Raw genomic sequence first — 25,639 nt, 5'->3', positions numbered from 1 at the left:
TCATGAGCTATAATGCATTAGATGTTTAAGGAGTTGGGTTTCGAGTTATCCCTTGATTAAGGGCACTAAATATCCTACAGTACTTATTTCAGATTTCGGATATACTATGCATGGTACACATCTCATGGTACCACCTATGCATGGTACACATCTCATGGTACCACTAATATGCATCGATAAAAAATTAATACCGAAAATATGGCTTTGTTAGAGCACCAATTCTAACATGAAGTGTGGAAGTTGGTTCAATATTTCTCTATTATTTCTAGGAGCCCCATGGAAGTTGGTTCAATATTTATATTTTCTGTAGGTTTCCGTGTCCTTTCAAAAATCTCTCGCACTCGACTAGGAAACTTATCTTAAGCCAGCTGTTGGTATGAAACCTGTGTCATATCACTCACATTCATTAGTAAGTGCGTGCCTTTTCATTCTCCCTTTTTCTGAATTATCTTGGAGAAAGCCAAACGATAATCTACTAGTAATAGCGGTGTCTTTTTCATTCTCATAAAAACAGCGGCAAAAGACATCAATTACAGATAAATTTTTTTGTGGGGAATTCTACGGCCAAAGTTTCCCTGACAAGAGAAATATTCTCTCTCCCGCGCTGCCTTCTTTCTAACTCCTTCTTGGCCCCATCTTGCATGGTATAATCCATGATAACATGTTAGATCATAAAAACAAGCCCTAAAAGACGAAGTTCTTCCATCATTCAAGGAAAGCAAGCGGCTTCATCATGCAAAGCAACAAAGAAACAATAGGAATAGTTACTGCAAGCATTTCCTTGAATTGATCCACATACAAAGGACCAAGCAACAGAAGTCCCTCAAGAAAGGTGTCAACCAACATGAAAACATTGCCCCTTTCCATTAAATATGATAAACTGTAGTCCTCCAAAATATGGCCTCAAGTCACATAAGTACATTTCTTTACTGTATAGGATTACTCACCACCAAAGGTTCTCTCCATGCAAATGCTAATTACATGGCCTACACACCAACATTTTGCTCCTAAATCATCATTGATTTGCCCCTTCTACAGAAGTCTTTAACATGAAATGGCAGCAAAATTCTATGTATACCATCTGCTTGATGAGTGTCAATGTGAGCATGAACATCCGGAACCAGCGGTTGCAGCCTTAAAGCTACGTTCCCATTGGTCCACTGATTGTGCTTCAGCATGTGGAACATGGCGAGGATGCTTCTCTCTTTTATCCCCCTTTATCTGCTTTAAAGCATGTTTAAGTGCCGGCATCAAGGCTTCCATGCACTCAGCAACAGCATTGGGATTACCAGGCATGTTGATAATCTAAGTATTGCAAAGAGAAAAATTGTGTTAAGATGGCAAGCACAATAGTTCGAAAACTGATGTCAAGAAAATAAAGCACAAGATAGGAAACATTTAAAAAAAAAAAAAGGAATGAAACTGAAGCTAGGAAACATTTAAAAGAAAAAAAGGAATGAAAGTGAAGCAGTCAAGAAAAAAGTGCAAAAGGAAGAAGAACTACAAGGATCAGATCCATGTAATTACCAATGTCGATCCTCTGATTCCAGCCGCAGCCCGAGAGAGCATTGCAAATGGTGTTACCTGTTCTCACATAAATCAATGCATTTTGTCATGGATTAGCAGTCTGACTATAAGCTTAGCAAAATAAAGGGACAATGTGAATAAGAAAAATATGCTTCTATGTAACTGGAATCAAGACTTTACGTCTTAGTATCAGCTCACATACTGGTACCTTACTGGTATAGTGAAGCAAGTTATGGTATGGCACTCAATATCGTACCATGTCAAGCCCATCTAGGATACCTATGCCATACCAGTACAATACAATACCGCTTGGCATGACTAAATGACTCTTAGTAGGTAAAACTTTGATTTTAACGAACAAATTCAAGAATTTTGTAGTCACCTACCAAATTATGATTCCCAGCATTTATTTATCAAAAAAAAATGCACATTTGCAGGTAAACATTTCAAGAGAAGCATAAAAACCTACAAACTTGACCAAAAAGAACATGCAGCAAAAGCTGCAATTTAGTTTGTTCTGTCATCAACCATATACACTTTTCTATGGTGGCCCAACATAATGGTCATTCACCAAGTTTGTGTGCATGTGAAATATTATATAGACATAGTAACAAATTCAAAATAAGAAGTCATGCCACCAATTGCAGATATATGTAATTCCATGAAAATTTGGGAATATTTAGATTAAGTGAGTAAATAAAAGAACAAAGTACTGAAAACATTCGAAATATTTTGGCATAATACATGAGAACAAAAAGATATTTCACAAAAAAAGATCACTCATAAAGTCAGATTCTCTTTTGATTAAGTTGGAATAGACAGGGAAAAATGCAATGTTAGAGAATAACCATAGGGTTTTAGTATTAGGGTTTATGAAGCATAAATGCATTACAAAACACACTCTTTTCAAACTTCTGTTGACACATTGACATGAAACGTGATGATACCTTGAGACTCTCTTGGAGCATCACAAGCACAAGACCAGGCGTCTCTTTCTCTATTGAAGCCTTTGTAGCTTCGGGTGTTACATCTCTTGGTGAAAAGCCAGTGCCACCTTTTAGACAACAATATAATAAGAAATAGTCAACTAAATAGAATGAAAAAGCATGAATAAGAACACAGATTTATTTCGGAATTAAAAGGAAAATGTCACCTAAAGTTAGAATGAGGTCGACTTTATCAACATCACTCCATTTTTGTAGCACATCCTGGATTTTATCTACTTCATCAGGAACCACAGCTGTAGCAACCACATGTGCTCCTCCCAGACTCTCTGAAGAGGAGTTCACAACAGAAATCGCTCTTGGGCCACTGCAGACACGGAGTTGATGTGCATGAAATAACCATAGCTTAATATGAGTTTTCAAAAAAAAACAAAGCAGCTAGGGTTTACTACAAGTCTACAAGTACATGTATTATTTTGAGCAGAGAAGCTACTTGAGGAACAAAACAAAAGTGAGTTTTCCAAAAAAAAAAAAAAAGCAGCTAGGGTTTACTACAAGTACATGTATTATTTTGAGCGGAGAAGCTAACAAAACAAAAGTGGGACCATGTTTCCTGCATTATTTATAAGTCATAATAATGTCAAACAGAATTATATAAAATTATAAATACAACTGGATTGGTTCCAGGTGGATCCTATGCACAAGGAAATTTGTAGAGTATTCACTGTTGTTTTGTTGCCAACTGTTGCGATGTTGCCACCGTTTGCAAAGAGCAATGGTAACTCAACCATGCTTCATTTTGCATCTTGTATGTGACCACTTCGAAATAATGATCCAAAGAAAAGAGGCTTATCAGGATGCATATTTTGTACAAGTGAAGAATCTTCTCCTTTAAAACAGAAAAAAGAAACAAAAATGCATAAAGGATTACAACCTATAATAAGATATTGTGGCTCGAAAACAACAAAAAGTTCTAACAAAAAATAGGGGACATGCCAACTTGTCCACAGCAATGCAGTCCTCCAATTTAATGAATCCAAAGCAATAAAGGAAATACCAGCAACTTGTGGTGTCTCTTAATTTTCAAAAGATATATACCAATTTCTAAGGAGATCTCCCACCTTTACACACCCCCAAATTTTCAATAGCTAGCTTCTTTGGATCCAGTATTACTGCATTAGCTTTTAAGATCAAATCTTCCAACCTCTTACAAAGGAGTAGATACTTTAAACACTTCTTGCTTAAAACACGGTACAGAAGGAAGGAGGAACAAGAAAGACCGGAACGATGGCAAAGAGAGGACCTTGTCAAAACTGGCTGGCACTACTTTACAGCTCCTGGTGAGCAAGGTAACCAATATTTGGGCATCACTTTACTGTATTGCACCCCATGGTGGATCCTTTTTTTTTTTTTTTTTTTTTTGAGAGAGAGAGAGAAGGTTGCTGATTAAATATAAGTCCTCATTCAATTGTGCCAGAATCCAGTTACCAAATTTTATCTAGGGAAGACCTTGGTTAGCTTTATGAATCAACAAACCACCACCATCTATGGTCTAACCAAAGGTTCGTTGTGCTGGAACCGAGGCGAGGGGGAGGGTGGGAGGAGAGGGAGAGGGAGAGAAAGAGAAGGCCTCCAAAGGCTACCGAAGGATTACCTTCACCATTGCTAACTTCACCCGAAAAAGCCAAAATAAAAAATGAAACAAAGGTCAAAGCCCCTATCTGGATCAAGACTTCACTCAAACTTTCCATCGGGCTCGACCATAGCACGACGGCCTCTACAGCCCTCTGGCAACCTCTGGACACCCTCTCTCCTTCTCCCTCTCCTTCTTTTCCCCCCTTTCTCTCTCTTTTCCTCTCTTTCCTTCTCCCTCTCCCCCTCCTCGCTGTTTTCTCATTTCGAACACTAGAATCGTCCAAGTCTGGTGCCAGCACAGTTTGGTACGCTCTGAATTGGCCGGTTCGGGACAGTTCTGCAAATCTTGGTCTATCCATCTCGTCATCAACTCCACCTCAAGTCAACTTAGATAGCAAAGCATTCTAGTCCATTGAATAATTCCAATAACTTCACTGGTCAAGGTACATAAAGAACAGATCAACAGCTTGAATCAAAGATATTATATCACAAGATACTATATGACAAGTGCAGACTTTTATAGTTCCAAAAATTCTCTCAAGTAACATTAAGTCTGCATGCTTGCTCGTCTCATGAAACATAGGTTCAGAAGCCATAGCTTAGTTACCATGAAATCATTTTACCCATAGTGTAACTTGAAGATGCATCTCAATCAAATAGACCATACTAATTCATGTTTCATCAAAGTTTTACGATGATTTGTACTAAACTAAACCACATTTTGCCAGTACCTCTACCATGCTATTGGATAATCTTCAAAACAGTACTCTTGTTGTTGAAGGCACACATAAGGTGCAAGGTGCAGCAAGAATGCTTAAGAAGTGGAAGTTTAGATGAAGATTTCAAAGCTGGAGCACCATCCTAGGCTGTAGATTCCTGCTGCTAGAAGCTAGCATAGTACCTCACCTCAACATGGGGGAGGCACCTCTAAACAGGCACTCAGAAGGTGCATAAGGCACTCAGGATACTTCAACATTTGTGTCACAAATTTTAAGGGGAGAAGACCTAGAATTGTGCATAACTTGAAACACAATAATCACAAAAAGTAATATTAAGCACACCAAATAATAAAAAATGGAAGTTATCAATGATGCATTTTAAAGATAATCTGATTTTCCCTTTTGTTTAAAATTTTGAGGAAAAGATGGGCAAAACCCCATCAAGCAAAGGCTAATGCTACAGATACAAGAAATCTTCCAAGCATTCAAGATCAAGGATGAGTCCAGAATAACAATGCAAGAGGTTCTTATCATATCAGTATAATTATATCATTGACTCCTTGAGTCACCTGTCATGAGAATTGTAGTGCGACTTCCATTTTTCAAATTTTTTTTTTTTATATAAATCCAAGGCACTGAGCAGAAATTGCAGAGACTCCACCATTCTACCCACTTCTATAACCACTTGTTACTTTTAATCAACATGTTCACTTACTCTAGGGAAAGAAACAGGAAGTGCACCTGCTAGAACTTACAGCATATTTATCAAGTTACATAAATAATAAGATATACATTTTTTAATCAGATGGGAAAAACACAAGCATCCATATATCATCTCATATGCACCACAACCATCTACATTTCACCTTACATGCCAGTGCTAGTCACAATTGTTCAATAATTCATAAAAGTTCACTTTAATGGTCCTATATCCTCATACTAAAATATTTAAACTTGGTGCTCATGGAACTTCAAGCAACAAAATGCAAGATGGTACCTTTTCTGGCCAATCTGCTATAATTATGCTTCTGTTGCTCATCCTTTAACATAATTTGCAAAACATAAAAAACATGAATCACAAAATTTAAGGGACACTGTATTGTACAAAAACATAATCTTATTCAAATCATTGAATTGAAACATGCTGAGTAAACGCATGTCTTGCAAAAATCTGTTAATAGCAAGATGCACTGGATCATGGTAGAGGAGAAACATTTACATATACATCAAAGCTTGTATCTATCTCCAGATGACAAGATAGAAAAGAAATTTAAATATTAAACATAGAAGAATACTAAGTAATGTTTGAGCTAGTGCATGAAAGAACTAATTGTGCAGAAAAAAATTAAAGTGCGCCTCTAAGAAAGGTCATTTTTTATTATAAACATGGAAAATGGACCTTTAATCAATAGAATGGGAGAGAAATAGACAAAAGGTTCTTTTCTTTCCCAGCAGAATAGAACATATGTTTGACTTATGGCCAAAATTTCATTGCTTTCCCAATGAAGAGCGGTGGCATGCATAAAAAGAAAACCACGAGCAGCATTCAGCTCTTGAGTGTAGGACACCATGATGGAATCACTTCAATCATCACATCCATGATAGTAAATAACTTCTGTATCTTCTTTCTGGGTAACCTATAAGCTAAACTTGAAGTTCTTGACTAGAATGAATTCCTCGTGCAATGAAGCCAAGGTCCATTATTCATGAATAAAATTAAAATATGGAGTTAATAACTCAGTTACATCTGAAAAATATTAAATAATATTTATTATATTGTTTAGGAGAAGCTTGGAAATTTTACCCCAACATATGGTTGATAGGAGAGGCAGAAGACAGCATGACATAAGAATAACTCTAATGGATCCCAAATGATGACTGTCGCAATCAGAAACATGGAAAAACAAATGAAGACCACTGTATTTAGCCTAACAAAACATTATTTTTAAAAAAATAATAATAACAATTTTCCTACCCTCTCAATCAAAAACAAAGGGTAAGATTCAGTTAGACTGATTGCTCCTAGTTTGACAGGTATATTGTTGTAAAAATCTTATGATACCACAATCAGATCAAAAACATTCTAAAGGCCTAAACTATCAGGATCTCATCCTTGGATCAGGATAAGCTAGGCAAATAAGATCAAGATCTATATCATGAATCATACAACACCTTGGATCATGAAAGCCAACTTGATCATGCTAGTTACATATTATCTGAAAGTTCATTTTATATGATTAGTTGAACCATATCTATATGGTTTTGAGAAGTACTACTTGTATCTAATAAGTCCAAGCATGGAAAATTAGCTGGCTCAGTTAGGGTTTTTGACTTCTAAACAGTAATTGTTTTTAAAATTGCAGAGTTTATAGAATTAAGATCGAGATGTAAAATTTTTATATTTTTGCGATCACTTGTTAAAATCCGATTCTTTTTCTCCTAAAATATTCTGCTTACACGGATAATTGAAGTTATAAATTGCAAGCTTTTAGGTCCTGGTAGGATGGGAAACATCTGGCCATCCCATCTCGTTCTTGTGAGAAAACTAGATCTGGATGGGGTCAGAACTCCGAAACCCATCCATGCAAGGTGAGAAGAAGAAAGAGAAAAGAAAGGAAGAAAAATGAAGAAAAGATAAAAGTGAAAGAAAAGAAGATGAAAAAGGACAAAAAGAAAGAAAGGGTGAAGAACAAGAAAGAAAAGAAGGAAAGAAGGGAGAACAGAAAGAAAAAGAAAAGGAAAGAATGAATGAAGGAAAGAAAGAAGAAAAGAAAGAAAAAAGGAAAGGAAAAAAAGAAGGGAAGAAAGACAGGGGATATCGACCAGGATGCATGATTAGGCTTGTCATCGAAATGGGGCAGGACAAGAGGGTATCCCATTCCATGGAAAAACCAGGACACCCTCGTCCCACGAGATTTAAAACCTTGGTAAATTGTATACAAATATTCTAAATAATTATTAATGATACTTGCCTCATTAGACATGCTATAACAGTGAAGCTAGAATTCTCATATGTATTGTATTGTATTCTTCACTTATCTACTCTATAATTGACCTTTTTTCAGTTTTAACATTTTTAGATTTTAAAATTTTCTAAGTAACTAAGAAAAAAGGAATCTTGCAATCCATGGGTCAGTCCATGGCCTGATCCATCTCCTAACCCCCTTGACCATTCAGGCCCCATTTGGCATTGCTGTAGGTAGTGGAGCTTTCAACTATATAGATTTAAGAAGCACAGCTTTTAATAATTTTTTTTCTATTTGGTAACTACATTTCTAAAGTGTTGTGGAACTTGAACATCAATTCAGTAACCAAACCAAGAAAGTGCTTTTAGTAACAATAGATTACAATTAAGGATATTGCATAGTACTTTCAATTATCTAATTGTTTGTACCATCAAAAACTGTTATTATAAAGTATTCCAAAGTTATAAATTATTTATTTAAATATTTAATCTAAATAATAAAATAAACAACAATTTTGTACTGAAAAATTTTTATTAAAATAAAAACAGTTTTCAATATATCTCAAAGTGGAGCTTTGCTCCGTAGTAGACTATTTTCAGCTTTTGAAGGAGCCAGAAAGCTATTTCAAAATTTTTACTGAACACCCCAAAATCACTGCAAAGCACTTTAGTCTCTCCAAGAAGTGCTTTTTTGGCACTCCAAAAGCAACGTTACATGGAGCTTTATGACTCGATCACAATCCCAATAGCATTTCAGAGTATAGACTCATCAATCTGATGGTTGATCTTGTCCAGTCAAATGACCATTGTTGCTATTATCTAGTTGAAAACTTTCATCAACCAGTACAAAGCTGATAATTTTATATTGGAAATGGCCTGTTTGTGATGGGTCCTGAATATCGATGTTTTTATATCAGATGATAAAAGTAAGTCACGAGAATAATCTTGTACATGATCGACCAGGCTACCTACACAGTCACAAGAATTAAAGAGAGCAGTAGTGATGACATTATATATGGATGAGAGAGATCTAAAATACAGACCATTCATATAGCTAGCAACGATGGAAAGTCACAATTCCAGTAAGTACTCAATAACAAAAGCAGTATACAATTACCTCCTATCAGGGCCAGCACCTGATGCAACAGTATCACTCACAGTAAGAATTGCTACTTTAACCTTCGATGCTTGAGATGCCAAAGCTGGTTGTGTAGTTGTGATATTACTTTGAATACCGTATCCTTGATGAAATGATACAGATGCCATGCCATCAGCCATCTTACTCAGAGGAAAGCTGCTTATGTCTGAAATCAGAATAGCTCTAACAGAAGTTCCAGCTGTGAGTATCTGCCCAGTTGCAGGCAACTCTAACAAGGCATTCGCAGACTTCATGCTAAGAAGACGGCTGCTTATTTGTTGGCCAGTGCTTTCAGCGACAAAACTGCAAGAAACAAAAACATATGTATGTCTTTTAAGAAACAAACTTGAGTTTCACTCTTCAAACCCTATACCAATCATATTTCTTACCCAGGTCCACCAGATCCATCATCAAGCTCCCATCTTATTATGGCACGGTGATGCTCAGGACGATGAGGGTCTGTCCTTATAGGCTGCGCAAGGCATGCAGACACTCTGGACAAACAGTTCCATGATATTTAAGGTTGTGTCCAAAGAGGATGCTCTAAACAACATAGACAATAAGGAGTTGCAGCATAGGCACTCATATTACGAGGTCCATCTTACAAAACAAATTGTTTCCATTATTTTTTCCAGATAAGAAATGGTTAAGTATGTTGAAATTAATTGGGGGACAGCAAAAATAAACTAAATAATAAGAAAAACCAAATGGCAAAATTATAACGGCAGTTAAGTTTTAATGCAATGAATCTTATTTAACATGGCCATCAAGTGTAACAGAAGGGGGGGACTATTCATCAAAACCAGATGATTAATTTCATTACATCAAGACTGACAAAAGTTGTCAATTTACTAAACCAATGACAAAAGAAAAAAAAGAAAAAATACTGAAATTATATGCCCACTAAAAATGTTTTCATTATTTATTGTTATACTTATCATGACAAAGGTTTCAGTAATGTTGATATACCCTAATAGAAGACCCCTTATGAAGTCATTATTCATTATTATAAAGGAAATGGCCTCTGTTATACTGCCCTGGACTAAAATTTTTTGAAATGCAAACTGTTATAACCAAGGTTTTCTGGTTAGCAACCCCTAAAAGGTGGTATGAGATGTTCCCTACCAAGCTGGTACAATGCCAGTATGAAGGTTTAGCATCAAACATACGTGGTATAGCTGTTATGCTGACTCCAGCAATATATCATTTCTCAACAGGAGTGCACCATACCAACCAACTGATGCTGGTAAGTTACCAGTATGGAGTCTGGTGCCAAGACTACAAACCTCAGTTTATTTCCATTATGGAAAATAACTGTCAGATAACAATGATCATTCACAAACTATATTTTATTCCTAATACTGAAATTGAGATCTTTAAATTTATATTTTTTATTCATGTGAATAACAAAACCACAAGATGTGACTGTTATTTCCATTATGTAATGGTTGTTGAAGCAAGAAGGCCTCTAAATAACAAATAGATACATGTTACATATAAACAGAGAGTAAAGTTAGAACCAAGCTTCACAATCTTGGTACCAGTTACCATGTTGGTCTGGTATCAGGCAATACAATACCATACCACATTTTGCATGCAAAAGCATACCCGTATGGCACTAATTCACTATTTATTTTTGTTTTTTTATTATTATGGTTATTTTAAGACTTAGGGATTTCTTGGAAATGTGATTTAGGTTGCTTTAATTTTATTTTATGACATATTGGTCATAGAGACTATATGATTGCTTGACGAGTACACATAATAAATCACCTCATTCATTACCATGAATTATATAAAGTAGATCCACTCCTTTTCAAAAAATAAAAATAGTAACTTTTAAACATATTGGTGAATTTTATATTTTTAATTTTACCTAATACATGTAGTAATTTATAAAATAATATAAAAAATATGCATGTTGTCCTAAATATTAACATTTTACACTGCCATATCTTTTGTGATTTTTAGTTGAATTAATGATTCTTAAGTTATTAAATATTTAAAAAAAAAACTTGATAACTTATTTTTTTAATGCAAAAATAGCTGAATTACTTCAGAATATACTTGTAAATTATCTATATAGAATTCTAATCTTAATATTTGTAATTTTTAAAACTAATATTAATTATAAATATGCATTAACATGGAACCTTAAAAGGGTACTGCATATTTTTTTAAACCATAGATATGCTTACTTACCACTCAATTTTTTGAATTTATTTGAATTTGGGCTTAGGTTTGAATAGCCATAGCTATAACAAAATTCAAGAAATTGCTTTCCCAAAAAAAGATAACATATACCATGCACGCCCTTAAACATGCTACCAATTTTCCTTAATTTTTAAACATTAAATTATTACTATTATTTTTAAACCAAGAAAATATTTTTAATCTAAAGAATTACATGATCAAAGAAAAAATTATGATTTCTTCTTCATGCATAAGAGGCCCTTACATCTACATCATATCACAAAATCATGCCAAAATATAAAATTTTGGCAAGACTTCCCCTTATTTTACCATTTTTCAGTCTATTTTAGACATAAAAAGACAAAAAAGAAAGAGAATAATTAAGAAGAGGTGGAGATTATATCTGATCTTGCCTTAGATTGGAGCTCAAAACCACAAAAAATCCCTTCTCCTCTTATTTGCCTCATTTTCCCACCCTTTCCTCCACATTTTTAGCAAAAGGAGAGGAGAAAGGCATCAGCGTGCCTTCTCCCTTTTCACTCATGGGAGATCCACGAACCAACTCTAACCAAGTCATGCCAAGTGGAAGCAGGCAGCTCCGCTTAGTTTGGACCAAGTCCTAACCAAACCAGCAAATTGACCTAGTTCCACACTGGTCTAATTCAATATGCCCCAAACAGGATGATTTGGGTTGGCTTTGCAAACCTTGGCTAAGATGCTACGGAAGTATATGGCTCTAAATTCATCCTATGCAAAAGAACAAAAAAACAATGCAAGCTCACATTGTTGATCAGTATCTACAATGTTTAAATTGCCTAGACCCCAAAACCATGTACCTTGGAGGTTTCTTACCTATCTATCAACTGGATATAGTAATGGATAATTTTAATAGTATAATACTGTATTTTTATCTGATTAATAGTTTGGATTCTTTAGAAGAATCGAAATCAAATGACTCTTGGTTTCTATGTGTTTTAAGATGTCTCGTTATCAATAGTTTAGATTCTCAAACTATGTTATGACCTAAATATATTTTAGCTCACTAACTATATTGCTTCCAAACATTAATGCATAGGTAAGGAACTTCCAAAACATGATTTTTCAATGCTAGGAAATAAATTAGTAAATGCATGATTCCACTTTAGCAAGGCTATCACTAATTTTTTTTTGTATTGCAATATTTGGGGCATAATTTCTAGGCACAAAAGTTCACAAGCATTATCCAAAGATGTTAGTGGCAACATGAAATTTTTAGATATGATCTACAAGGTCTCTGCATGAAGGAATGTTACATGAATGCATTTACATTTGACCTCTCTAATATCTAAATATTCTTCTTAAGGAATTTTACCCAGGTGCCAGACAAATAATCTTGCATAGGCATCAAGTGTGGTTACCTGAAGACAGATCTGGCAATTGGGTGCAATTTTGAAGCCAAGTTCTCAACAAAATATTAATGTTTAGAATCTTGTACTTGGTCATTTGAAGAAGGTCTAGGGATGTTAGAGGGCATATTCAAGATGTCTTCTAGGAGCTTTTGATGCCAGATCACCCCCCTCGCCACCACAAGTAGGTTATTCAATAATAAGAAAGAATATTACTGTCTTGTTACTATACATTATTATGCACTATTTATTCTGCAAAAACAGTAACGATTTTGATTCTTTATTTACAAATTTGTAGTTAAACTTGGACCCAGAAAGCCAATATAGAGGGGTTATTGTTTGTAGTCAAACTTAAGAGTCTAGTTAAACTTAATTTGTAGTTACAAACTTGTAGTTAAACTTAGAGTGGTAACTTGAAGACAGATTTATGACTATATACAGGATTCCAGAGATTAATTTTTTGTCAGCAATCGGGTGCGATTTCAAAGCCAAGCTGCCAACAAAAGTTAATGTTTAGAGCACTGTATATGGTCATTTGGAGCAAGTCTAGGGATATTATAGGGCACACTCATGAGTCATGAGGTATTCTAGGAGCTATTTGATGCCAGATTTTTTTTTTTACCCATTTGAAAGTTAGGTCTGTCCTTAATTTGCGCCTCCCAGGGCCCATAACTGGGTAATGCCCTTCCTTTTAGTAGATCATCAATAATAGAAAAGAGTATCACTATAGCATGCACTGTTCTTGCTACTAAAAACAGTAACAGTTTGATTCTTTATATACAAATTTGTAGTCAAACTAGGACCCCAAAATGCAAGACCGAGGGCCAGATGCTGGTCCATATAAAGGGTATAACTTGTTGCTAGGGACTGATTTTGAATTTTTCAGACTAAAATGAAGTAGAAAGGACTAGTATGGGTACCACATTCCAGCATGGTTATTTGATCTCTAATCATTTTTTTTTCTATTCCTATTTCTCTCTCTATTTTCCAGTTTCTTTATCACCTATTGCTATCGATTTACTGCACCACTGATCAGATATAAGGAGCCCTTTCTAGTATGGTTATCACATTCTGGCATCAGTGCTTCTTTTATAACTGAGTCTTGATCCTACAGGAACCCCTAGAAGACCTTTATGTCTAATTCAGACCGAAGAAGCCTTTAGCATTGGTTACACCTGTTCATCACTCAAACCTAGAAAACCCGTGCACCATACCATTGGCTTCTTATTATAAATTCCTTAAAAATCCTTTTAAGCCTTATTATGAAAACCCAAAGACTAATCTCCATCATTAGTTACGAACCCCGGAAACCTTTGGAGACTTTGTTTATCCTTTCTCCATTATAAATTAGAAACTTAATGTGATGACCTAAGACCTCATCCAAAAAAGTCTTGTTATAATATGTCATTTGGGTTCCTCAACATTGTATAAATATCTAAGATCTCCTCAATGAGTAACCAATGTGGAACTAGACACATGCCCACACGACTCCTTACATACTTTGTTTTAAGCCCTAGCATCCTCGCTAGGCTGAGGGTCCAAATCCAGTCAAATATGATCACAAACACCACAATCAGCCTATGTCCAATCTTAATAGACTTGTGCTGCAATGTCCCCTAGTGCATATGTGTCATGGACCGGGTCCACTCCCATAACATTTGTAATGATCTAGGATCTCATCCAAAAAGACTAGTTAAAAGGTGTTATTTAGGTTTCTTAGCCCTATATAAGTATCTAAGATCTCCCAGCAAATAACCAATGTAGGACTAAACAAATGCCCTCATGCATCCTCCTACTCATGCTCATCTAGCATATTCAGAAGTCTGTTGTGCGACAGCAAATCCTAGATCCTTGAAAACCCTAACAAGTGTCGACCCTTTTGACCTAGCATTGATAGTTAGTGACCCTAATCCCCAAGGTCCTTTGTCATGGATACATCAAGAATACCATCAATTTATTGACTCATACAACAAGAAATTATATAAGAATAGCATGATAAACATTAATATCTTGCATATCATAAGAGAAGCTCATTGTATCATCTTAGTATAGCACCAACTGATAGAAAGCATTAGCACATAGATTACAAATAACCAATTGCTACACACCATAAAGGCTGGACTTGAACAATAGGAATCGAAGAGTCAATTTTATTTGTATTATGTTCTAATGAATGAGAAGGTAACACATTTGGCTAGATGGATACATGAGTTGCCCAATCGTTTTGGATGCATTTCATCTATGAAATTACTGTATGGTGCATAAAGAATGATCAACACAAAGGTGGAATGCTCTTCCAGAGATCACATAGCTCAAATATTTTACAGAACTGGGCTACACAAGGCTTTAAAAATTGAGATATGGCCCATATCGGTCGTTGGCCAGTCCAGTACATACTGCAGTAGGTACAAAACTGATACAAGGTACTAGCCAACACAGCACCAACAAGCAGTACCAAGAAGTAGGCAGCTGGCTTTGGTCCATTTTGGGCTGGCTTGGGCAATTTGGTGCACAAATCAGTCCCGAAGCGGTGATGAGCATCAGTTATTAGCTGTTACAGGGCACATGTGCTTGCAAGTAGCATGATGGCCTCAAATGATGCATCAGCTGATCTTATGTTTCATCTAGAACAACTTGATGTAATGCGAAAAAAATAAATAAATAAATAGAAGTTCTAAAGTATAACATAGAATGACAGCAACCTTTGCAGCTGTGGATTCAACCAACCAGAAAGATGCCGAATTGCAGGGACCACAAAAAGATTGAAGCAAACCAAACAGCTCACAGGATTTCCAGGCAAACCAAATGCAAGGACAGGCTTAGCAAGTTTGTTCTCTTTTGACTTAATAGTAATCTGTGCAAACGTCAGGGGCTTCCCAGGTTTCATGAGTACCTGCAGAATTTCACAAAAAGCAAAGCTATTGGTAAAAGCTCGCCAACTGTTTAGAGTGCTAATTAAGAACTGGTGGTTTTCAAACCTACATGAACATTGTATGGTGGCACATATATGCATGGAATTATTAATCATGATGTTTGTTTCTTGGACATGACATATACAAACTACGGTCATTGGAAAATGAGATTCTTATGCCCTTATGGTGTTTTCTTTCACATTCAAATTACAATTTAATAATGCTTTTTACTTTTCATATTGTTTTACCCTATTTAATGTCCATAGAAAATCAGGAAGAATTTTAAAATCCATGACCCCACCTGATCAAGTTCCCTCTTAATATATGGCAAGTTTCCCTTTACATTTTAGAATATAAAAGATTTTTCAGCAGAAAGAGAAAAGAACACAAATAAGTCACCGATATACCTTTTCAAAATGAATGGTTCCCCTTTTTGCCAAACAAGGCTTAACGAAATCCCTATCTCCCATGGAAACACCACCAGAAGTTAACAGTATATCAATACTAGAATCAATGGCAACATTTAGAATCTTATCTATACTTTCTTCATTGTCTCTAGCAATACCAAGATCAATGGTTTTACATTGCTGCTGCATAGCAGCTGCTAGTAGCATAGCACGGTTAGAATCTCTAATCTGCAAAATGGAACAATACCGCCATTAGAAATTTGCAGCATATTTAAGGCTCAGATGACTGATTACATAACACATATAAACTGAAGGAAGTGCACATACTCTGACTTTGCAATGCTATGAAGCTTACATAATTATAGGGTAGCAATAAGGTACAACCTGGCCACGGCTTAGAGTTTTTGTCGCTGGCTCTATTAGCTCATCACCCGTAGAAAGCACTGCAACAGTTGGTCTAGGGTATACCTGCACTCAAGAAGTTCAGTCTAGTACCAGTTTATCCATTTATCCAGGTAGACTCATGCGAAAACCAAATGAACATGAATACCTTCACCATTGTGACTCCAACAGTAGCTAGCAGACCGATCTCAGGACTGCCTATTTGCTCTTCTGACTTCAATACTGTGGCATTTTTCTCCATGTCAAATCCCTGTTTCGTCATTTAATAACAGAATTTGGAACAGTTTGTTTATTCGGCAAATTCTAGAAAACAATTAACCTCAACTTGTTTACCAGAAACTGATTACTGTTTTCAAGTTCTAGCTCTAAAAATCTTATTGGCAGTAAATGTCTGAATATGTGCTTTTACTAACTGCATCACAATTTACAAAAATGGAAAATCATATGCTATCTAACATGATCAAATACATCGACAAAGCAAAATACTGCTTATATAAAACTTCCATGTAACAAGATAATAGACTAGCTGATCCAATTATCCGAAGATTTTGTCATATCTGAGGTCAACCATCCAAAACAAGTTATTCTCCTATCTCAGATAGTGGATCTAGCCTCACACATTCCAGTAAGCCACTACATAAACTCAGCAGTTCATAATTCGGTGGCACAAAAAAACTTGAGCCCAGGACTGATATGTCAACAAAGAACCTCTACCCCCATAGGAGGATCCATAAACAACAGGGAAATCATTCCTAATCTAGGCTTGGAAAGGTGGCAATCAAGGATAAAATCCGTGTGCCCATCCAATCTGGTCCTGGGTTGGTATGGTATCCTGACAGACTAGAAAAAATGGAACAACCATTAACAATAAGAATGAAGAGAAGGAACAAAGCCAAAAGAAATTGTCCCAAGATGCCAAGTCATCGTGTGACAGGATGCAGCCGTCCCAGTCCACCCCAGTTACCACAGTTGGGATGTCTCAGTCCATGAGGAAAGCAGCGTCCCAAGTGTGTCTCAAATCTTAAGCAATCTTTTCAAAATGGTATAGTACCAACGTGATACACCAACATACACTGGACTCAAATCCTTGGTGGATAGTTCCACCTCTAAACCATGAAGAACATGATGCCAGACCAGCTCAATGTTTAAAATGGACCCTTTGCTAAGCAAAAATAAAGACCTTTTCTAGCATGAAATTACTTTCCGAAACTTGTTATGCAACCATCCACACAAACTCACTGCAATAAAAATTTCAGGCTCAAACTTACTTGTGATCTAAATGATGATCAAGAAGACACTTGAAAATATTTGAGAAGGATTTGTATGATAAACATATTGCATTGCCCATCTATAATCTCAACAATATGTTATATTTACTAATAATTTTTATCTTTATTATTGAGTTCTGGCTTTATGCTTTAGTATTCATTTTATCATATCTTCCTCGCACTCTCCCCCATTTGCAAGGCCCACATATACCAACTATTGTCTGCGAGGCACATCAGAAAAACCAAAAGGAGGCTAAGTTCAAGTGCAGTGGTCATAGAACTACACATAATATTATGGTATAGATTCTTATTAAGTTATGATTCATTATAAATGCCAACTTGCTGTTTTATGGAAGAGAATTTTATTATCAATGTAAGCCCCATCATGATCAGGTTGAATATACCCATGAACCTGTGAAAACGATGGAAGGCTGACTTTAAGTTAATGGCACCTTGTAGAAGAATTTTAAATCACAAAGTAACATTTTTTCAGTATTTGCTGTGAATGCATTGCCAGATAAGCAAAATATCAACATAACCAAAAAGTTGTTAAGAAGTGGGTAAAGGTTCGCTGGGTCAGTGTCTACAAGCAATGCATGAATTATGGTAGGAAATGGCTTAGAGTCAGATTATCATCAGTCAGCAAACGCTACAATCTTGCCCTAAGTATACTGAGAAAAATGGGCTAGAGATAACTAAGCCATCAACCAATGGTGATAAACCCTCACTAATATTAATCATGATGAACAATCTACGAAATTTAGTGGCAGTTAGTGGCTCGCTTAGAAGTGATGCTTTTGCAACAATGCCCAATTAGAGCAAAATCAAAAGTCTTCTGATCAGATGGACCAGAAGCAAGAAAAAATTTAGCCCCACAAAAGAAGACATGGACTTTTGGAATCTAAGAGTAAAGAACTAGGAAAAAGAGATGTGGAGTGCGAACACTGCATGCTTACAAGAAACTAAAACAGCTAGGAGCTTATACAGACCATGCAAACTAATACTATAAATCAAGCTGGAATATAAAATGAGAAAAATTTTAGATGAAACTATTCACGGTAGAAAATAAGTGATAGACTGGTTTTTTTTTAGATTGTCAGAGCACCATAAGTAGCATTAAACTTAAGGATAAGCTGAAGTAATTTTGGGAAGAATGGGATGGATTTCAGAATCATAGTGTAAGAAAGGACATCAATAGGCTATGCATTACACATTCCTTTCAGGAGAAACAACATGCAATATAAGAAAAAAGGTAAGTATTTGCGGGACGTCCTAGGATGTCCGTGGGACACTAGGATGGGATACCATCCCATGTGTTGGGACAGGCCGTCCCGCTTGCATCCCAGCATCCCGATCGGGACGTCTTGGGACATCCTCTATCCCAAGTGTCAAGACGAAGCGGGACGGCAAACATTCCATTCCATGAGAAAGCCGGGACAGCTCCATCCCACAGGATTTAAAACCTTGGACATAGATTTGGCATTAGAAATCTGATGGAGGATCCGATACGTAATTTTGAAGTGGCTTATAATCTTACTGAAGCAAATATATTTATAAAATGAGAGAGGAAAATTTAGTTACAATTAAGTGTAGATTTGAAGTGTTGCTTTTACTACATTGATAAATTTCAACAATAACATAAAAATGAACTTAAATGAGTTACAATAATATACCACATTACGGATATCATGCCCTGGAAGTACTTGAACCAATATCTTGACCCTCTTTGAGCCATCTAAAGCGTCAGTCACTTTTTCAGTATCCTCAACTTGCACAACAGAGTCAGCACCATCAGGTATTGGTCCTGAAATGTGAATAAATAAATAAATAGATAGATAAAGGAAAAGGGAGAGTGAAACATAAGCAATATGTTGATGCAAGAGTGAAAAGGGTATCTAATTTAAGTGGAAGGGATAGAACATTTTTGTGTCATGTACGACCTCATAATTCTCTTTTAAATCTAACTTGGATGATCTTATATTCTTGATAAATATTACCAGTATTCTCAAACAACTTATATCAACCACAAATTGCTAAGGAACTGTTTCATATTTTAGGTCTTAAAAGTTCTGGAAAGAAATATTTCAAACAGAAAAAAATGGAACAAAAGGAACCACCAAAAAATTTGTGTTGGAATTTGCAGAAAAATGTACAACAGTCTATCATATTAGATAGTTGCACATCTTTCAGGAAAATTAACTGAGATGATGACACACATCACAACTGTTGCACTATAATATACATCTATATGACCCATAATCTGGCATATAACTTTCAAGCTGTGGTTGAGTGACAATATATAAAGTTCCTAGGTTAATTTAATGAAATTATTTTATGCTTCTGAACTTCTAGTTTCACCTTAAGTTTGCACTGGCCATGCTACAACAGAAAAAATTTAAACCCCACTACCCCAGAATTGAAAGAAGATTCCAAAACATCATTTCAATAAGACAGGAAAGAATGAGGTAGACTCAAGGTGAAGCTTCAGAAATCAGAATAGTGAGAAGTGAGAACTGTCAAAACAATACCAGGTAAAAGAAGAGGATAACAGCGACATCAAGGACACAGAAAGTTTTCTGAAAGCGATTATGAGAAGGCATTTTAAAGAGTAAGAATATTACATGTGATTGCATTGCTCATGAATTCTATGGGAACAAAGGAGTGGTTTAGCAAAGAAGTTACAAAATCAATAAAATCTTTGAACCCACTAGCAGTTCTACTCAAAGTGCCCTAATTAGAAACAGATCTACCTGAGAATTTTTTTTAAACTCCATGAAGCAGTAAATAGAATATTCAAAGAATAGTGAGAAGTCAGAACTGTCAAAACATGCCAGGTAAAAGAAGAGGATAACAGGAACATCAAGGACACAGCAACTTTTCTGAAAGCTTAATTTCTAGGATTATAGAAGGCATTTTAAAGAATAAGAATCTTACTTGTGATTGCATTGCTCATGAATTCTATGGGGAAAAAAGGAGTGGTTTAGCAAATAAGTTACAAAATCAATAAAATCTTTGAACCCACCAGCAGTTCAACTCAAAGTACCCTAATTAGAAACAGATCTACCTGAGACATTTTTTTTAAACTCCATGAAGCAGTAAAGAGAATATTCAAAAGAGTGCAAACTTTCTATAACCATAAAAGGATAAACCTTGGCACAACAGAAAGGTTGCTCCATTGAAACGTGGGTGTCAGGGGTTAAAAAAATGGAAACAACCACTCTAACAAAAGAGTGTAAGGCTACACATATCCCCCCTCAAACCCTGCAATGGTGGGAGCCTTATGCACTAGGCTGCCCTTTTTTAAGCTTTCTACAACTATAAGAAGACATCACAGTTTTGAGTTGAGCTTCCAAATAAAATTCCAATTAAAAGTTGGTCGTGAATGACCCCAAAGACATTTGTTTTTGTTCTTGTCCTGCAAAAGAAAGAGATCCAAGATTTCTAAGTCTTCATTCTTTCAAATCTTGACATCAGACATTACCTGATACTCTCAGATCTTGATATCATTGATAATGGAGCATAAAATGAGCTAAATTGATTTAGTAAAACTGTAAAATATCCTGCCATTCGCTGGATAAGTTCTAATGCACAAGATGGAGGGAAACCAAAATAAATTCAGGGCCTATATGCACTTGTACCAATTTAATCTCCTTAAGAAGTTCTGGTTTATGACAATAACATATAATGAAGAATATGTTCGCAGAAATCATCATTAAAATATATCCGTAATCTCTTCTAAGTTCATCTACCAAAAAACAATATTAAGATCCAAAAGGAATCATAGGAATCAAGTCAACCAACATCTTTAAGTATCAAGCACATGCAATGCACCAGCCAAAATTGGAGAAGTGCAATGCCCTTATCATCCCAGACAGCTATTTTACAATTTATTAAAAAAATAAAGAGACCAAAGCTTAGATTGGCATATCACATGTTAGTGGCAGAGACGGAGATAGGAGGGGGCGGGTTGGGGCCCTGGCCCCCCCCAAACCTTTCAAAAAAATCAATATTATATGTCGGGATATAGGACTTCGCTCATTTTAGTGGCCCCTCCAAACTTAAACGTGTTGTGGGAATACAGCTGAGAATGTGGGATTTGATTAATATGATTATAAAAATATAATAGAAATATTATGAAACTAATAAAAAGGAAAGTAAGAAAGGTGCTATTGTCAAAAATTACTAGAGCCTAAAGGCGCCATTTTCAAAAACAATCAAAGACTACAAACTTCTCGTGTAAGTCTCCATTCTTATTAAAAAATATCAACTTTGGTAATTCATAATTGGTCCCATAATTGCAAGTTAAGGGCCAACAAAATAGCTTGTCAGAAGAGGAAAAAAATATTCACAAGCAAGGTAAGTTGCTAGTTGTCCCTTCATTTTCTTTTTTACAATCCCCACAGAGCGAACCCCAAAGGCCATAAGAAATTGTAGTCTCGGGTCCTCCATCCAGCCCTCACCTTCAAGCTTCAACCCTCCAATAGGATCATGGTCCATGATAATATGTAGAAGGCCATTATACTATTCAAAGCATGATTTTTTAACATTACAGGTACAAACGTACCTCTTTCTTCTTTAGTTTTTTTTTAATATATATTTTATATTTCTGGTAAGATTCTAATATATTTTTCTTATCTTTTTTTCTTTGTAGTCCAAATTAAACTTGTGCCTTTTGCTTTGATCTTCCCTTTCCAATCATTAATCAACTTCTTTTCAACTTTCAAGATCCACAACTGAAGGTACTAAACTTCTTCCTCTTTTTTTTAATAAATTATGAAATAATAGAAGATATTGACAATTTCTTATTATTTTTATTAATCTTTGTTAGAAAATTTTAATATGTTTTGATTATTTAGTTTGAAAAATATTATATGCAATTTTTTTTAGTGTAGTCTGGCCCCCTCAACATTAAAATCCTAGTTCCGTCCCTAGTTAGTGGCATGCCATTTTGACACTAGCTCCATATGTACCATGCCATGTCATGCCGAGATGTTGTTTGTCATGCACTGGAACTTGGCTGCATACCAAGCACCACCATTCAACCAGTATCTTGTGAATGCCACGTGCAGATGTGTGGTACTCACCATGCCATATCATGCATGCCAAACTTCACTTTAACCCGTGAAACAAAAAGGTGTGTATCTCGTAAAAATGGGAGTATGTCTATCAAACAGATAAGGATCGAGTACCATAAGGCCTCATTGCCAGTTTATGACAGATTTTGCATAAACATAATAGACATTCCTGAAAAAACCAATTCATTGGCCTTCAAAAATATGCTTGCCAAGAAATTTATTGATTTGTTAATAAAATGAAAATTATCTTCGTAGTACAGTTCCATTGTTAACCTTTAATGAATATTGTATTCAATATGAAAAGAAGTTCAAAAATCTTGGTCCATTGATTACTCAAGGGAAAATGAATGTTCTGTGAACAGAAGGACCGACATGGACTAAGGTCAAAAAAGAAGCATCATCAAGGTTTCTTTAGTAAAACAACTAACAAGAGAGCATTCTTAATACACCTTCTGCACTTCATGATCTGACAATGTAAAACAGCGTGATTTTATGATCTCATGCTCAGAAGCAAAGATAGAAAAAGGTGAACAAATTAAGGAAAATTACTGAGTAAATATCCATGTTGCACTCACTCACATCTTGTCAGTTTGATTTCTCTTATAAATGCTGATTCTCAAACCTATATTTGTTAAATATTTAGACTCTTGCAATACATTTTAGAATCTTCTGTTAAAATTTCTTGAATTAACAACATGAAGGATGCTCCTTTTCCTTCATGCTCCTTCGAAAAGCAAAAGTTTTACATTAACTGATCTCTAATGAAAAAGCTTTGCAAAGAAAGTGATTATTTATCATCAATATGGAAATGAAATGGTTAATTTTGTGTGGGCAGGAATTGTGAATGAAAGTTATACTTCAATTCCTTCTGCTGTAAATTCCAAAAGAAGTCTGAGATTAATGTGTTGAAATCTGCACAATTTGCATAGAAAAGGCACCTGTCTAGCCACCTAAATTTTCTGAAATCAGAATTATATAATGCTGAAAAGATAAAGATCATGATAAAGTACGATCACCTCCGGTTGTCACATATGCAACAGTTCCAGGAGTGACTCTCACTCCAATGCCATCATTTCCAGCTCTTGATTCAGTAATTACCGGATATTCACCAGGCCCATCTGAAGCCACTACAGCATAACCATCCTGCAATAACAGTATCATCTTTGATAATTGTTGAATTCAAAAGGATTAAAGATAGTTTCTTCATAATTATACAACAAGAAAGGAATGAAAGCCAAGAAAAATGGTAAGCCTAAACTATTTTATATATTTATATATATGGAGAAGAAAAATATAATTGGATCGGGGAAATGATACCAAAGCAAGTCAAAAGTAAAATTACATGGATTAAAACAATTAGCCTAGTAGCATACCCAAAAAAACCATGTTGTGATATCTGAAACTTAAGATGTTATCATTATTGATGACCAAAAGGAATTATCATAACCCCTACGCCCTTATGATACTTTCTTTATTTATTGTTTCGTAAATGTAGATGGTAATTCATCTGACGAATATATGCTGCCATAAATCTGAAAAGCTTCATCCATTTAGGTTGTATTTAGACATCTTAAATTTAAAAATCATGATCTTATCAGCTTTTTTACAACTTTCCAATTTTGAAAGTTGATTTATTTTCTAAGTGGAAGTTTGATTGCATTAGCATCAGCATTCCTTTCGATATTTTTCCAATCCTCACAACTGCACTCACGGTGCTCGACCATTTGTATCAATCAAAATAGAACTTTTCTATAGCGAAATTGAATGCTCAATATCCCATTGATATTCTTTCCCATTGCGCACAATCTTCTAAACAGACTTCTTAAAAACTTAATCTAAGCATCAATTTCACAAAATTACAAGAAAAAGCATCCAATCTTTATATTTTTATCCAAGAATTCTTGAAACCAACGAGTCATGAGATTTAAGAATTGGCATGAGGCAGAAGGTGGATCTACAAACCTTGATGGAGGCCCGATACGGTGGTAAAGGATCAGGGGCGCAGACGTCCTCGGCCAAGACCAGCCCGAGGGCTTCGTGGAGCGGGACGGTGACAGGCGGCAGGCGCTCGGCGACGCTGAGGACGATGCGGAGAGCTTCCTCGGCGGAGATCATGGCGGAGGAGGTTGACGACGGCGATGGGGGCAGGCTCATCGGGGGTACGGACAGTGGCGGCGGCGGCGGCTACTCTCCGGATAAGAGGCTAAAGCAGTAAAGCTTTACCTTTCCGATGCGCGTCGTCTTGCAGCTTTTCTTCGAGAGATAACGTCCCTTTGACTTTGAGGAAAGTATGCTGATTGTTTCGACAGCCAACTCTGTTTCGCCGAGACTGGGACCGAGATTCGGAAGTACGATGAGGTGGGAAGGTGGGCGGCAATAATCCTAATAATCAATCTCACGTACCAGTAAACTCACATTGGTGCGTCCAAAATCACCGGCGAGCCTAGAATGTTAAATCCGTTCCCCATAAATTGTTGAACCCGATGGTATGGTAGATTTCTAAATTTAATGGAAGCACGTACTGTTAGACTGAAATTTAGAAATAAAAATATTAATTTTTTATTAATTTATTATTAATTTTAAAATAATTTATAAAAATAATATTCTTTAAAAAATATTTACAAAAATACCGTCCGAAAAAAAAATCGCCCTATCACCCTATGACAGGATGATTTTAGGTGCCTACTAGCCCACCCTCGTGCCATATGGGAGGGGTGAGTCAGCCAAGAGAAAATCGCGGTTTGGAAGGACAACTTTATGAGCCGCCCTATCAAAAGACGATTCACAAAGCCATCTTTCCACAAGGAGACTCACAAAATCGCCCTACTAAATGGCGACTTTATATGCTCCGTTGGATTCCAGTCGGATCCTCCTCTATTGGATGGATCGGCGCTACTAGGCAAATACTCTCTCACTAGTTGGCAAATACTCTCTCACACAAGTTGAAGTGTTTCTCTCACGTATCTTGTATGCCTACATGGCAGCAATGACTTAAAAAGGAGCGGATGCTCGTGACCTAACAGGAGTGTTTTTGGGTGCTCGTGATCCAACAGGGCAGTGCAGTTAGGT

At 35.9% G+C, this 25,639-nt stretch overlaps 1 protein-coding gene across 2 annotated transcripts; it reads right to left on the bottom strand.

Moving 5' to 3' along the window:
- Positions 1-835: 835 nt before the first annotated feature.
- On the bottom strand, positions 836-25,023 carry LOC105048838 (molybdopterin biosynthesis protein CNX1). Of its 2 annotated transcripts, XM_010928308.3 has the most exons (13): positions 24,533-25,023; positions 23,587-23,713; positions 19,169-19,299; positions 16,376-16,477; positions 16,210-16,293; positions 15,826-16,053; positions 15,209-15,399; positions 9,318-9,422; positions 8,908-9,231; positions 2,681-2,838; positions 2,475-2,581; positions 1,528-1,584; positions 836-1,305 (listed from the first exon to the last, which is right to left on the bottom strand). In XM_010928308.3, the coding sequence occupies exons 1-13, from the start codon at positions 24,722-24,724 to the stop codon at positions 1,096-1,098; spliced, it is 2,016 nt and encodes a 671-aa protein (XP_010926610.2). In that variant the 5' UTR covers positions 24,725-25,023; the 3' UTR covers positions 836-1,095. The 2 variants fall into 2 exon arrangements, with proteins under 2 accessions (XP_010926610.2, XP_019707553.2); XM_019851994.3 differs by lacking the exons at positions 23,587-23,713; positions 24,533-25,023 and having other exon boundaries at positions 16,376-16,449; positions 19,169-19,235.
- Positions 25,024-25,639: the final 616 nt, after the last annotated feature.

Source organism: Elaeis guineensis, chromosome 7 (genome assembly GCF_000442705.2).
Source record: "Elaeis guineensis isolate ETL-2024a chromosome 7, EG11, whole genome shotgun sequence".
Lineage (NCBI taxonomy): Eukaryota > Viridiplantae > Streptophyta > Magnoliopsida > Arecales > Arecaceae > Elaeis > Elaeis guineensis.
Note: the sequence above shows the minus strand (reverse complement) of the source record. Positions and strands in the feature narration are given on the sequence as shown.